General features: G+C 33.5%; 1 protein-coding gene across 2 annotated transcripts in view; it reads left to right on the plus strand.

Annotated features, from left to right (window-relative positions):
* The window catches only part of PPP1R12A (protein phosphatase 1, regulatory subunit 12A), a 120,636-nt gene that overhangs the window by 83,631 nt on the left and 21,264 nt on the right, over positions 1–15,741 (plus strand). The window contains exons 11-18 of one of the 2 annotated variants that reach the window (XM_004675858.2): positions 1,020–1,114; positions 3,420–3,524; positions 4,408–4,575; positions 4,966–5,142; positions 10,410–10,500; positions 11,460–11,660; positions 12,169–12,337; positions 13,509–13,630. In XM_004675858.2, coding sequence (XP_004675915.1) covers positions 1,020–1,114; positions 3,420–3,524; positions 4,408–4,575; positions 4,966–5,142; positions 10,410–10,500; positions 11,460–11,660; positions 12,169–12,337; positions 13,509–13,630 — 1,128 coding nt within the window. The remainder of the gene's footprint in view (positions 1–1,019; positions 1,115–3,419; positions 3,525–4,407; positions 4,576–4,965; positions 5,143–10,409; positions 10,501–11,459; positions 11,661–12,168; positions 12,338–13,508; positions 13,631–15,741) is intronic. The other variant, XM_012720428.1, reaches the window with a different exon arrangement.

Here is a 15,741-nt window from a genome sequence, read left to right on the forward strand (position 1 = left end):
GCCAACAATTGTTGCTAGTTGTTTGAAGATGTGCCATTCTCACTGGGGTGAGGTGGTATCTCATTGTGGTTTTAATTTGCATCTCCTTTATTACGAAGTGATGTTGAACATTTTTTCATATGCCTGTTGGCCATCTGCATTTCCTCTTTGGAGAAGACAAGCCACTTTATCTTAATGAGTAGTTTTAAAAAATATTTTGAGACCATATTGAGTTACATCAAATAAAAGGCACCACAGTTCATTCAGCCCCATTTTATATAATTATTTATTTATTTTCCATTGTGTTCTCAGTGTTTGGACTCTCTTATCTATGTAGTTTTCTTCCTCTATTTAGGAGTATTTTATAAAGGTATTTATTTTCTTACTAAATAATTTTAGTATGTTTTACTTTGTTTAAATGCCTTGCCTCAAGAATAAACTAATTGCCACTTTTTCCCTAATGTTTTATATTAGTATAGTGGGAATGAATCAGATGTCATGGTCACTACACTCTCAATCAGATTTAGATAAATATAACTTAAATAATTTTTGTTTTGTATAGTATAATCTTATATATTAAAGCACAAAATAATCAAGATGTAAGTAGCATAACAAAATACATAAATACATAACAATACATAAATACATAACAAAATACATAACAAATACAACTTACTAATAAGCCATATTAAGACCTTTCCCTCTGGATTATGTATTTTTGAGCTTGTGATACTACATAAGTAATTTGTTATAGAACTTGTAGAAAAATTAAGATGTGGAGCAATTTTTCTTCTTATGTTAAATTACTGCTTATTTCTAGACAAAAGGAGAAAAGAAAATTTGAACAGGCTTTTTTTTAGTGCTTACATTACTTCATAATTTTTAGGAATCAATTTTAAAGTGTAACTGGGAATTACGAGACATTATAAATTGTAATGACTGTTTCAATATATGTTGTTAAGTGCTCTTTCCTTAATACTTTTAGCAGTGCCTATAATGTTATATAGATTTATTCACTTGTTTTCCTCCTTGTGATACAGGAGAAAGATAGTAAAGGAACTCGGCTTGCATATGTTGCACCTACAATACCAAGACGACTAGCTAGTACATCTGACATTGAAGAGAAAGAAAACAGGTAGATTCATTTTTACTTGCTGTATGTTTTTAACTAAGTATCTTTATTATTTAGTGTGAATTATTACATGAACATTGTTGCAATTATGTGAATATGAAATGCAGGAAGAGATGGAGGACATTCCTGACAGCTCTCAAGTACATAGTCCTGAGGAATTATAGTCTCTTATTGATTCAGTAGCATTGTTTTTCATCAGTACATAATTTCTACAGAGTAAATTTGTTGAGGTTAAAATAACCATTTCATTACCCTATCCCTTGAACTTGTCTGGTATTTTGAGATTATAAATAACATTTATATAAACATCTTAATTTTCTCATATAATTAGTATTATACCTTAGGGATAGATCTTAGAACTGGAATTTCACTTCTTAATCAATAGTCCAAAGTCTTTCTGAAGTGATTTTACTAGTTTCTTCTTTCGCTGCTGTTTATTAATGTACCGCTTTTTTTTTATATATATAGTTTTATTTTTACATCATTCTGTGCATTTTTCCATCTCAGTTGTAATCCCCGTAGGCTTCCCATCATCAAATCACCCATGTGCCATCACCACAGTCCAGTGCATTTCCCTTCTCTCACTGTTTTTGATCCCATTCCCCACTCCACCCCACCCCTATAAAATGTCTCTGGTATATAGCTGTTCATCATTTTCTCGCCTGGTCCGTTATACTCCTGCTATGAATGGAACCATCCAGTATTTTTCCCTTTTTTTCTTTCTTTTTTATTGAAGTACTATTGGTTTACATCCTTGTTCTTGTTTTGGAAATATATTGTATCTCTCCTTTCAGGAGTGTGCAGAAACCACCAGAGCACCCATATTTCTCCACTGTAGTTCTTTGTGCTCTTTCCCTGCCTAGTTCTTACCCTTCCTCTTCTTCCCCTACCCCTGGATACCTGAGTTCTATGTTGTTTTTAAAATTTGGTTTTATTTGACTCACTATTTGGTTTCTCTATACTTCACATATAAATGACACCATCCCATATTTATCTTTTTTTGATCACTGAGTAGTATTCCATTGGCTTTTTCTGTGTGTGTGTGTGTGTGTGTCGGTGTGTGCATGTGCACTACATATATACATGCATACACTACATTTTCTTGATTCACTGGGGTCCTTAGGTTCTTGATTCACTGGGGTACTTAGGTTCTTCCCATATTTTAATTACTGTAAATTATGCTACAGTAAACATGGAGCCAAGTTGCCTTCCAATTATTTTTGTATTCTCCAGAAAGGTACCTGGAATTGGAATTGCTGGTTCATATGGAAGGTTTATTTTTAATCTTTTGAGAAATATATAGTTTTTTAAAATCCTATTTAAAATTACCTACCAGATGGGACTGCAAACTGACACAACCACTATGGAAAGCTGTGTGGAGGTTTCTCAAACTGCTAAAAATAGTTTCCATATGACCCAGCAATCCCATTCTTAGGTATCTACCCAAAGGACACAAAAACATTTAATTCAGAAAGATGCCTGCACCCCAATATTTATTGCTACACTATTTACAATGGGAAAGATGTGGAATTGTTTCACATGCCCAAAAGTAGGTGACTAGATCAAGAAGATGTGGTACATATGCACAGTGGTATATTACTTAGCAGTCAGAAAAGATAAACTCATGCCATTTGTAACAACATGGATGGAGCTGGAAGAGATCATGCTTAGTGAAATAAGCCAGAAATAAAAAGAAAAATAACAGATGGTCACAGGAGTGTAAGGGATCAGTAGTGGGGGGAGGGGGGGAAGCAATTGTAATAAAGTAATAAAGTGAAAATGAAAATCAACAAACAACTATAAGCCAGAGATATTCTACAGCAGTGGAGAGAGGGATAGGATCAAAACTGGGGCAGGAAGAACACACGGGGCTATGATGATGGCACATGAGTGAATTGGTAGTGGCAATCCATGGGGATTAGAACCAAGGTTAAAAAATGTACAAATGGGGCCCTCCCTGGTGGCTCAGCGGGTTAAAGCACAGCACTGAGAATCTAAAGCCGCTTCCGCATGAGTTCAATTCCCGCCTGCCCCGGAAGGGACCACATGGCGTGGCAGACCTCTCCTGACCCGCCCGCTGCTCCCCTCAGCAGCGTACTTCGTCGATCTGCCTGTTCTGTTCCCCACTCTGTCTCTGGTGAAGCCTCTCGCCGCTCCTGAACCTCTGGCCTATACCCCAGTTCTGTATGCACAAATAAATAAATCTTTAAAAAAAAAAAAATGTACAAATGAAGAATGGTGTAAAATATATTTTTATTGTTAAAAAATAAAACCACCTACCAGAATCTGAAGACTATTCTTTTCACAGAGACTCTTCAAGTTTGCGAACAAGTAGTTCTTATACAAGAAGAAAATGGGAAGATGATCTTAAAAAGAATAGCTCAATTAATGAAGGCTCAACTTATCATAGAAGGTAATAATGTAATTCTTCAGTAACTTTTGAGTATACCTTTATAAGTATATGGGGAGTTGTTTGGAGTCCTCAATTTGATGACATCAAAGAATGTATGAGCTTTCATTAAATATTATTTTTTTTTCAAATAAAATTTTATTGTAAAGGTATGATACATATTTGAAGAAAGGTAAAATTTTGCTCATATTTATGCCTTCTAAGTAAATACTTTATATGTTACAAAATATCTTGCAGACTTTAGCATATTAAGTGCAATGTCCTATATAATTGACTTAGGCAATTGAAATAAATCGTTTTCTTAATTGATATGGTTATTATTTGGTGGCCTAGAAAGTTTTTAGGTGTCTAGGATTCAGACCTATGGAAATGGCTTGTTTGGAATATTGATAATATAATATTGGAGGCAGAGGTGAGGAAACTTTTATTTTTCTGTTAAAGACATCCAAAAAGAAAAATAAACTATAATGAGGGTAAACTATCCTCATCACTAAAACAAGTTTCTTCAGAAATGTCAAGATCTTATTTTCACCAAGGACAAAACCTGGTGTTTTTCTCAGGTCCGGTCTGGCATAACTGTATGGTCTGGAACACTTCCAGATATGTAAAATTAGATTACCAGATTAGATCATCTTTGAGTATTGTTCAGGAAGCGGGATTGGGGGTGAGTGGGGAAGAAGAGCAGTTAAATGATACACTACTAAATCAGTGAAATATCTAAACTCGAGCAAGTGGTAGGTGCAACTCTTGGTGCTGGAGCTGGTGGTGTATTTAGGAACACAGTTTTTTAGATTTATTCCTAGTTTTGTGAATCTGTATAATGTATAGACTTTTACTATAGAGTACACATACAAACACATCCTATATAGATGACTCTTTCCTTTAGTTACTCCTTTGGTAGAAGACAAGATGATTTGATTAGTTCTAGTGTTCCAAGCACCACATCAACACCAACAGTTACTTCTGCAGCTGGGCTTCAGAAAAGCCTGCTTTCCAGCACAAGCACTACTACAAAGATTACAACGGGTTCTTCCTCAGCAGGCACACAAAGCAGGTGAGTCACAGATAAATTTTGTGTTCAGGTCTACTGTGTGCTTATGTATGTGCATGCATTTTTGTTTAGAAGATTGTGGGGCTCTGGATTTTTTCATTTACCTTGTTAAAATTATTTAACAATTTAACCAAACAAAATTGGTTCCAAAAGTGACAATTATGCATGTCTGGGGAAAACAAATTAAGTTTCTGAATTATTAAGCTACCTAAACTGTAAATTTCTCTCTTTAACAGCTCTGGGTGAGCTTTTTGATTCATGTTCAAAGATGTCTTGCCATGTGTTTTAAAAAAATCCATCCCTATAGTTACATGTTTTCAGCTGCTAGAAAGTGCTTTCATTGTTTAGCTGTTTTCCTTTTCTCTTTTTGTGTTGCTGCTTATGATGCTATAGTACCTCAAATCGTTTGTGGGCTGAGGATAGTACTGAAAAAGAAAAGGACAGTGTTCCTACGGCAGTGACCATTCCTGTTGCTCCAACTGTTGTAAATGCTGCAGCTTCTACCACAACCCTGACTACAACTACTGCTGGCACTGTCTCCTCCACATCAGAGGTCAGGGAGAGACGCAGGTGTGTAAAGGTCCTGTTAAGAACTACTGATATCTCTCTCCAGTGATAAAAAGTTATTTGCTTTGTTTTATCTTTTTTATCTTGTGAAGTTGGTGACCTCTCCAGTAGGTTAATAACTGAGATAATCTATATCAGCTCAGAACTATGTTAATTGATAGAATTAGTAATATTTAATATTTAGGCTTAGTGACCTCTATCAGACAGATCTGGTATGTTTGTTTAAAGGCAATGAGCCGGGCAGTTGTGTTCTTACCTGGCCACCTTAATTTGATAAGTGGTTTTTAATTCAAAACATTTTTTGATGAAAACCTAAATACATAGTCACTGAAAATTAAATGTCCTGTGACAAAAGTATTTTTTTAATATTTTTACTCTTTATCTAGTTCTAAGATAGCTCACTTTAAACTTTTGTTTATGAATTGTTTGAGAATTTCATTTTAAGATTCTAGTGGTTAACAAAGGCTTCTTGTGCTTACATATAAGCCAAATAATACATTTCCTTAGATTTTTTAGTTCTGATATATAGCAGGCACTTAGTAAATTTATTGTGTGTACTTAAATGTATCTGCAAGCATTGCTTCTTTCTCCTATACTGTTGATTGGTATGGAGTTATAGATTTGGGAAAGAACATGTAGATCCTATCTTTTGTGATATATTTGTTCTGTAGAGTGAGACAGACTCTGCAATACTAAGTGAGTTTCCCACTTTGATGTAGTAGTTAGTGTGAGAACTGAGCCTTGGGATTACAGGAGAATCAGCACGATGTTCTTTCTGCTATATTATAACATAGTCCCTAGCTTTGAGTTTTGTTTTTCTTCTTGAGGAAGAAATGTTAGGGAAGTGAATATATACTTGTTGATGTTTTATTTGCGAAACATTAAAGAAACTACATGAATTGATGTACCAACCACATTAACTTTGTGTTGTTTATAGCCAGTCTTAGCCTTTGTTTCTAGAGCATAGCAAAGTGTTTGACTTGGCATACATAGTAGCAGCTTTACAATAATATTTGTGAAAATATAAAAAATAAATTATGAAATTTTTTAATATTAAACATTTCATTTCCTATTTTGTACTTTCAATTTTTTCCAAATATGTCTATTTCATTTCTATTTTTATGGAGAAATTAGTGATACTTCTGTGACACCATTGCAAATGGTTAGCGTTTTACAATTTGAATGCCAGTATAGGTCATATCATATTTCAATTTCTTTTCCTTTAGTCTATAAATTTCAGTTGGTTTTAGCTTTTTGTGGTATTTTTCAATAAGACCATCTAGCCAACAGAAATTCAATTATAGACCTCTTTCACTTTTCTAGTGAAAATAAAATGGAAAGTTTTGCTTTTGGGGAAGGACAGTTAAAAAGAAAAAAGGGGTCTAGTGTGCTTGTTTTTTTATTCCTTGTTTTACCTTGATCCTAAGTTAAAGTTATCTCAGAGTCACAAGTTCTTCTTAAGTAATTTAAGGGATTAGATATATATGATGTTTAACTCTAGAAAAGATCCTTTCTGTCTAAAGCGTTTCATGACAATGACAGCCTACTGAATGTCTCCCCAGCATTACTAGTTATGTTAGTTTAAATTTGGTTCTTAACCTTCGATTTATTTTTTTGTGTTGCTGGAAAGTTGAGCAACTCCTACTAATTATTTCTGGAAGATATTAGATTGGAGTTAAATATTTAAGGTGTTTTTAAGGCAGAGTAGATTCTAAATAGCATAAGGAAGAAAAAGTGTCCGTTGACAGTTTTCCTGGTCTGTATTATAAAAATTTTGTTTGTCTTAATTTGTTTCAATGATGTTTGCAATAATAATGTTTGTGTTTTGTTTCACGTCAAATAATTGTTTGCAGTTTTGAATATATTGTTGGCCTTACCTGTTTGTCGCCTAATTAAATTTCATTAATGGTTTTGTAACATATATAGTTGAAAATTTACCCCCAAAAGATTTAACGTGACAATTTAAAAGTATATTGTGGTTGAAAAAACATAAGTTAATGTTTATACCAATTCAAGTACCCTTACATATATATAATACTTCTCAGTATTATATAGTTACCATGCATATCATTAAATTTCACAATATCCTTGTGTTTTCTTGCATTATTAATTGGCATTAGATGAGGACTTGTGTGTGTTTGGTTAATTTTAGGAGAGGCATAAAAAGAAAAGCTACTTATGGGGACCATGACAGAAAAGACTATGTAGAAATACAAATACTTAATCAAATAATTAGTTTATTATAAAATATTTCACTAAAACTTCATAGTCATAGTAGGAATTCACATGGAATTACTGTTTTAGTGTAACTACTTTCTTTCACCAGTTTTCCAACTCACTGTTGCTCATTTATCTTTCTTGTAGAATAAAAAATGTGGAGAAGCAACAGGATTGTTTTTTTCTTTTAAAGATGTAATTTGGTTAACTAACCAAAATATAACTTATCATAGACAAACACTTTACCCACTGAATGTCAGTGAAATATAAAATATGGATAACTTTGTCTATTTGGGGGAAAAAAATCCTTAATTTAAAACCTTTCAGTACTCAATGATATAAGCAATCTAAGATTACCAAGAACAAAATTTTTTGCCCTATGTAATTATGAGAAAGGGAACCAATAGAGTAGTGTGACCTAGTAATGATTAAGGCAGCAGTAGGGTTTGAGTGATACCTTTTTGATGATCAGCTCTTTGGAATTGAAAACATATATGGATTTTTTTTCTTCTCTTCTTTCTCTTCTTAGCAACTCTATGAAGGTACACTAAGAAGAGAAAGGGATTAAATATCAGTAGGAATTTGGAAATATGTTATGAATTATAAGTTGATAGCCTAGATTTTTATGCTAATTTGAGGCATATGTTGAATGGAAAATTAAAATATTTTATAAATCTTCAACTATTAACTTTTACCTCCCTAACCTATATATGAGAAATGGATTTATTAATATACATGGCAGTCTGAAACTGTTGAAAAGATTCTAGACTTTTTGGAAGGGTATGATGTTTTTTTGTGGAGGATAAAAGAGCAATGTTTTCACCACACTTTTCCACATTTTACAGGTATGCTTCAAAAGATAAACAACTGTTCCGTACTTAAATGATAGTGGGTGGTGTTGGGTTAAAAAAAATACTTTAAATAGGTTTTTTTTTCCCCTTCAGTAATTCTCAGTCCCTTTAATATATTATGGTTTTTCTTGGAGAAATTTAGAATGTAGAGCACTCAACACATGTACTTAACCAGCTTCTTTTACAAATAACTACTATAGTAAACTATAATAACAAGTTTGTGGATATCATCCTCACTTTCAATTACTTGTCCCAGAAAATCACAAGTTAATCTAAAAGAAAGGAAATAACCTTAAAATAAAATAAAAATCTTAAAACTTAAGAGTTTAATTAGAATGAAAGTCAAAACAATGGGAGAAAGCGGTGTGGATTTTAGAGTGTTATGGAAGGGATTGAGAACAGGTTTCCTACTGATTGTATTAATCCTCTTTAAATATTTCCATTAATACAGATAAAGTTACCTGTAGAGAATTTCAGCTAAGAAAAAGCCAAACTAAGAAAATGCTGATAACCAGAGTGTTTTACTTAGTTAATTTTTCCCTTGACCTTCCACTGTTAGGCATGAAAAGTAAGTAACAAAAACAAGCAATTAGAAATTTAATTTAAAAAAGAAAAAATGTTAAGTTGTGAACTTAAATCAGTACCAATATTTTAGTAGAATCCAAATTTTTGAGTGCTCTTCAATAAAATGCTGCAATTTAATAATAAGTGGTCCCTTACTGATGAGATAAATGTAGTACTCTCCTGATAGCAAAAATTTGTTCCGGATATCTTAAAAACCAGTTGGTGGATAGAGGACATATAGAGGAAAAAAGAAGTTATATCATGATCATGTGAGTCATAAGTTAGTCAACTGAATAGAAAAGACAAGTGATATTTTCTCAAACCAGATGATAGCAACAAAATAGTCCAAAAATAGTGTTGATGGGATTTTCATCTCAAAGCTTGCTAAGTATCTCATGGCAATAAAAACACTCATTTGAGAATTCCTTGACTTGCACTGCTTATAGTTTATCTATAGTTAGTCTAGAACTAACTTCAACCCATACGTAAGAGTTAATGGTGAAATTGAGGCAACTAGGAGCTTAGGTGAAAAGTAACCTATCTTAATTATCAGTAAGAGGTAAATCTTCGATAGTTTCAGGGAGAAAGATTTATTTTAATGCAAGAGTGTGTTAGTTACCAATAGTGAATTGTTTCAAGGAGCTTAAATGAGAATAATGAATTACAAGTTGAGAAGAATACTAAAGCTAACACACACAAAAAAACTTAAAAACGTAACTTTTAAAGAGGGATTAGGTAGTATAAACCTATTAAACTTAACGTACAATATAGAAAATAAAGGTACTTGAACGCGCTCTCCATGGAGTGTGGGCTATATGCTAATATAACTAGATGTTAACCATCGACCTTTCCAAGTATTATTATTGTGCACAAATGTTGGGAGTAGTGGGTCACATGTGATGTTATGTTGCATCTTTCTTATTAAGGGATCATCAAATAAGGATCCCTTAATTATTTAAGTTATGACAGATATTATGTAATTGTGAAATCCTGCCTATCCTTGACAGAATAAAACATGGACTTTGCATTATTTGTAAGGTGAAATTTAGTTAAGGTAAATGAAAAGCCCTCTTAATATCAGGAAATCAATCAGTTATCCAAGTGTAAAACACTGATTTTAAAATAAGTTCAAGTATAAAAACACTTGAATTTTTAGAGCTCAAAATGTAGACAACATGTTGTCTCCAAGACCATCACTAATGTATGCACAATGACAAGAATGTGGGAAGTGCTGCTTAGTCATTAGTCATCCCATAGCATGAGTAGGGCATGCAGACCTAACCATTGATCCTCGAAAGGTCATTGATAGCCTGGAGGTTAGCCACATGTTATATAGAATGGTGTAATGAATCAAAAAGAGTCTAGGAGAAATGAGATTACATTGTTTAAAAAAAAATGTAGTTAGGGAGAGCTAGGGAGGGAGGAAAATAGGATGTTGATGTGATTAGATCCAATATAAAATGAAATTATCAAATTGCATTGATGAAATTCAGATTGAGTGTGAGCATGTTCTAAAGACTCTTATTTCTTAAAATCCATTAAAAGACTAAAGTTGTGTGTTTCATACACACAAATTTGTATGTTGTTATATTGACAGATATTATATCTCCAATTAATATTTTTTATTTATTACTATAGATCATACCTCACACCTGTTAGAGATGAGGAATCTGAATCCCAAAGAAAAGCAAGATCTAGACAAGCAAGACAGTCTAGAAGATCAACACAGGTATCTATAATAAACATAATATATATACTTCAAAAGGAATTATCATTTTTTATCTTTTCTGTGAAAATAATTAATGACAGTATATGTAAATCTTAAAAAGTGAAGATTACTTTAGCAATCCTACCATGTCTTTGTATGTTGTTATACTGTTAGTATTAGATTTCATCTAATTAATTTTTTATTCTTAATATGGTGTTGGACACACATTATTTGATAAGTGTTAGACTAAATTACCATCTATAATGCCTAATAGTTATTAAAAGAATCCTGTGAATTTTTTGGAGCTAAGGGGTGGCCAGGGCTAGGTGTGTTATATTAGGCGTGTCATACAGCTAATGTACAAGCATGAGAAAAATATCATTCAAGGTAGTTACTCCTTGCTATTCTAGTGTGACCTCCTATTGGCTTTTGTGTCTTTCCTTACCATTTTGAGGAGTTCCAAAGTCCATATTCAGCTGTATGATTTTATCATTACTCACATTTGAGGTTTAACTATTGCTGGGATAGTAACATATTATTTCTATCTGTGTACCTTGACTTCTTGAAATTCAGCCTGTTCTTCAAAATTATTTCTTTGCTGAAACCTGTGTGCACATATATGTATAAAACACAAGTACACTTTGATTTTAAATATACACAATATATAGACTGGCTTTTCTCTTCAACTTTTGGGGAACACTTGTATTCATATGACATTTCTGTCATTAGAAATTTTGTTGATTACATGAATATAGGGATAATTTCTTAGACTTTTTTATGATACCTATCATTGTTTTTATTCATGTTTCTTCATAGAATGAATATGGACTTGCTAAGTAGAAATTTTATTTCAGTTTGCAAGCCAACTCCAAACGTGTTTTTTACTTTTAGTATATTTGTATTTAATTTATCTATTTCTGTAAAATTCCTTTGATGTGAACTTTAATGCACCTCATAATTTCATCTTTTTTTGTGTGCAGGGGGTAACTTTGACTGATCTTCAGGAAGCTGAAAAAACAATTGGAAGAAGTCGTTCTATCCGAACTAGAGAACAAGAAAATGAAGATAAAGAAAAAGAAGAAAAAGAAAAACAAGATAAAGAGAAACAAGAAGAAAAGAAGGAATCAGAAACATCTAAAGAAGATGAATATAAACAAAAGTACTCCAGAACATATGATGAGGTAATAGGGTATGATTGACCCAGTTAAGTGATATGAGTAGATTTTGTATTCTCAAACAAGAAGAAATTTATATTATAATGAACTACATACAAATACTTGAAAGGACGTTAACTGGACATGTGAATTATTTTGACATGAAATTTAATTTTCCTATGAAATAGATGTTGTAAAGATTTATTTATTTATTTACACATACAGAACTGGGGTATAGGCCAGGGGAACAGGGGCGGTGAGAGGATTCACCAGAGACAGAGTGGGGAGCAGAATAGGCCGGCTGGTGAAGCACACTGCTCAGGGAAGCAGCAGGCGGGTCAGGAGAGATCTGCCACACCATGTGGGTCACCTCCTGGGTAGGGATCGTACTCATACTCAAGTGGCTTTAGCTTTTTAGTGCTATGCTTTAACCCATTGTGTCACCAGGGAGGGCCCCTATGAAATAAATTTATGTACTCAACATGGCCTTTTCTATTTAATATTTCAAGTGAGTTTTAATTTTGATTTTTCACAGACTTATCAGCGTTACAGACCAGTATCAACTTCAAGTTCAACCACTCCATCCTCTTCACTTTCTTCTATGAGCAGTTCACTTTATGCTTCAAGTCAAATAAACAGGCCAAATAGCCTTGTAGGTATAACTTCTGCTTACTCCAGAGGATTAACAAAGGAAAATGAAAGAGGTAAGAAGACCAGTTTGAAAAACACTGTTTAATTCAAATGATCCTTTGAATTGGATTATACACTTCAACAGAAAGAAACTGAAATTCATTGTACCTAAAACAGAAAGAATATGATTGTTGAGAATGAAAAAAATAGTAAATGGTATGACATGGAATTGATACACATAACTTTTTTCCCCCCATTCTTTTTTGATACACATACCTTTATAATGTAAGATTTCACAAAAATATATCTACAAAGACAGAAAAGTCAATATAGACAAACTGGTGGATCACTAGTTCTAGGAGTAGTTGATCAGTGCTATTTAAGTAATTTCTAGTTGGTTAAGATTGGAGCTAGATAACAGCAACCCTCATTCCATTGGAATGTGCCCTCCACACATTTTATTGATCTATGTCATTTCGGTAGATACTACTGAAATTGGTGATTTTTGCTATGAATTGACTCCAAAGATAATTTTTGAAACTGTCGTTTTTTGCTTTTTCTTGCTCTGATTCTTTGTTTAAAAATAATTTCTAACATTATTTTGATTCATGTGTATCTGCTTATTGAGGCATATTAAAAGCCCTCATGTTCTCTACTGTGCAGTTTTGCAGCAATTCTTAAATTTAGGACTAACATTTGTTCATATTGATGTATATTTAATGAAACATATATTCTTTCCAAAAACAAAAGGGGATGGAGAGTTGGTACTGGATGCTTTTGTAATTGAAATGAATTAATACCACCGTTATATATTCTACTGCTAAATGGAGACTAGGTAAACAGGAGAATGAGAAAATGATAAATTTATATGATGCCTACTAATTGTTCTGTCATAAAGAACTTTTTTTTTTAAGTATTAATTTTACATATAGCAACTGTTTTCCTACCAGATAGTAATAACTGGTACCCTATCTTCCTCATAGGCTTCAGTTATTTTCTACTCTTTAAATAGTATTAAATGGGTTTTTTGAGCAAAATTTTTGTTGATGAAATAATTAAGATTTGTTTTTGTCTTACTCCTCAAGAACTGATGAGGATACATTTTACATCATGTGTTAAAGGAATACTGGGGGGGCAAAAAATAATTCTGATTAGGAAATTTTAGAAGGGTTGACTTAGAATTGTTTTTACATTTGCCTTGCAATATAATTTCAAGATATATTGATTTATTATAATCCTTAACAGAGGGAGAAAAGAGAGAGGAAGAAAAAGAAGGAGAAGATAAATCACAAACTAAATCAATCAGAGAAAGACGACGACCAAGGGAGAAAAGAAGATCAACAGGAGTTTCATTTTGGACACAAGATGTAAGAACTTATTAAAATATAACTAGATAGTATGTTTAACATGTCAAAAGTACATGCTAATAATTTTATATGCCTCAGATTACATATTTAATTCCTCACTACATTTTTTTTTTTTTTAAAGATTTATTTATTTGTGCATACAGAACTGGGGTACAGGCCAGAGGCTCAGGGGCGGTGAGAGGCTTCGCCAGAGACAGAATGGGGAGTAGAACAGGCAGATCAATGAAGTACACTGCTGAGGAAGGCAGCGGGTGGGTCAGGAGAGGTCTGCCACACCATGTGGTCACCTCCGGGGCCAGCGGGAATCGAACTCATGCGGAAGTGGTTTTAGCTTCTCGGTGCTGCACTTTAACCCGCTGCGCCACCAGGGAGGGCCCCTCACTACATGTTTTAATGAGTTACTAACTCATAAAAATTTTTTATGTAATTAACAAGTTATTAGATTTTGGATGATACTTACAAACAGGAAGGAGTTTCTCCCAATTTTGAAATGAAAATAATAGTTACAGCTCAGCATACATATATTGATAATTATGTAGTGGCTGAACTGGTTTTTTTAATCTTCGATTTTTGGAAGAAACGTACTTTACATTTAAATCCATTTTCATTAATAGGATTATGAGATAGAACATTTCCATCATAAGTAGTAATGGATATACACAATGCTTATTAAATTATATCAATTAATCCTATAAATTTTAACCTTTTTTTTTTTGATTCCTGATTGTATACCTGACATTGCTAGTCATATACAGAAGAAAAAAAGAGCTATTTGACAGCACTGTTAATATGAAATGTATACTGTTCCAGTAAGCCTCTTTTTTTTTTCTTTCAATTTGTTTAATATAGGAAAGCTTGAGGGCACAAAAGTAACTAGTAGTATAGTGACCCCTACTCCAGTTATCCATCATTTAGACTACTAAATCCCTCTGCTCCTCCAACTCCGAAGTTATTTTGAAGAATATTTTAGACATACCATTTTATCCATAAATAGTTCAGTATGTGTTTTTAAGGAGATAAGAACTCCTTTTAGGGCCCTCCCTGGTGGCACAGCGGGTTAAGGCGCAACACTGAGAAGCTAAAGCCACTTGCGCATGAGTTCGATCCCCGCCTGCCCCTGACCACATGGCGCGGCAGACCTCTCCTGACCCACCTGCTGCTCCCCTCAGCAGTGTACTTCATAGATCTGCCTGTTCTGCTCCCCGCTCTGTCCCTGGTGAATCCTCTCACTCTCTGCATCTCTGGTCTGTACTCCTCTATATGAATAAATAAATCTTTAAAAAAAAAAAAAAAACTCCTTTTAAAATAAATTTTAAATAAGTTTCAGTAATCACAATACCTGATCACACAGTAAATGTTCACAGTACCATGATCATATTTATTAAATAAATTAACAATAAAACTCTTGCACACCATTTACTGTTGTATTTGTATACTTGGTTGGTTTTATTAAGATTGAAATGAGCAACATAGATTATGGGGTACAGGCCAGAGGCTCAGGGGCGGCGAGAGGCTTCACCAGAGACAGAGTGGGAAACAGAACAGGCAGATCTGTGAAGTACACTGCTGAGGGGAGCAGCGGGCGGGCCAGGAGAGGTCTGCCACACCATGTGGTCACCTCCGGGGCAGGCGGGAATCGAACTCATGTGGAAGCGGCTTTAGATTCTCAGTGCTGTGCTTTAACCCGCTGCGCCACCAGGGAGGGCCTCCATCGCATGTTTTTAAATAATTATTTTTAAATGAATCATCGTATCACTGAAGTGTAGTTTTAAATGTCCACATAGTTTTTTGCTTTTTAAATAGCTCATCTAAGTTGGTAATTGGTATTACAGAGCTGATTATATACTGGTTAATATTCCTTTGATTCAGGTATTTTCCCCCCTTCCATTAGGAAGTGCATAGTAACTAGTTTTCAGGTGATTGCTCAGTTACATTTTAATAGCAGTCAAGTAAAATCTCACAATCTTAGCACCAAATATAGTAATTCTGTATTAGAATTTTGCTCAAAAAACACATTTAATACTATTTATCGAATAGAAAATAACTGAAGCCTATGAGGAAGATGGGGTAGTTAATACTATTTATCGAATAGAAAATAACTGAAGCCTATG

This window comes from Condylura cristata, unplaced genomic scaffold (genome assembly GCF_000260355.1).
Source record: "Condylura cristata isolate star-nosed mole 26May11 unplaced genomic scaffold, ConCri1.0 scaffold00004, whole genome shotgun sequence".
NCBI classification, from domain to species: Eukaryota; Metazoa; Chordata; class Mammalia; order Eulipotyphla; family Talpidae; genus Condylura; species Condylura cristata.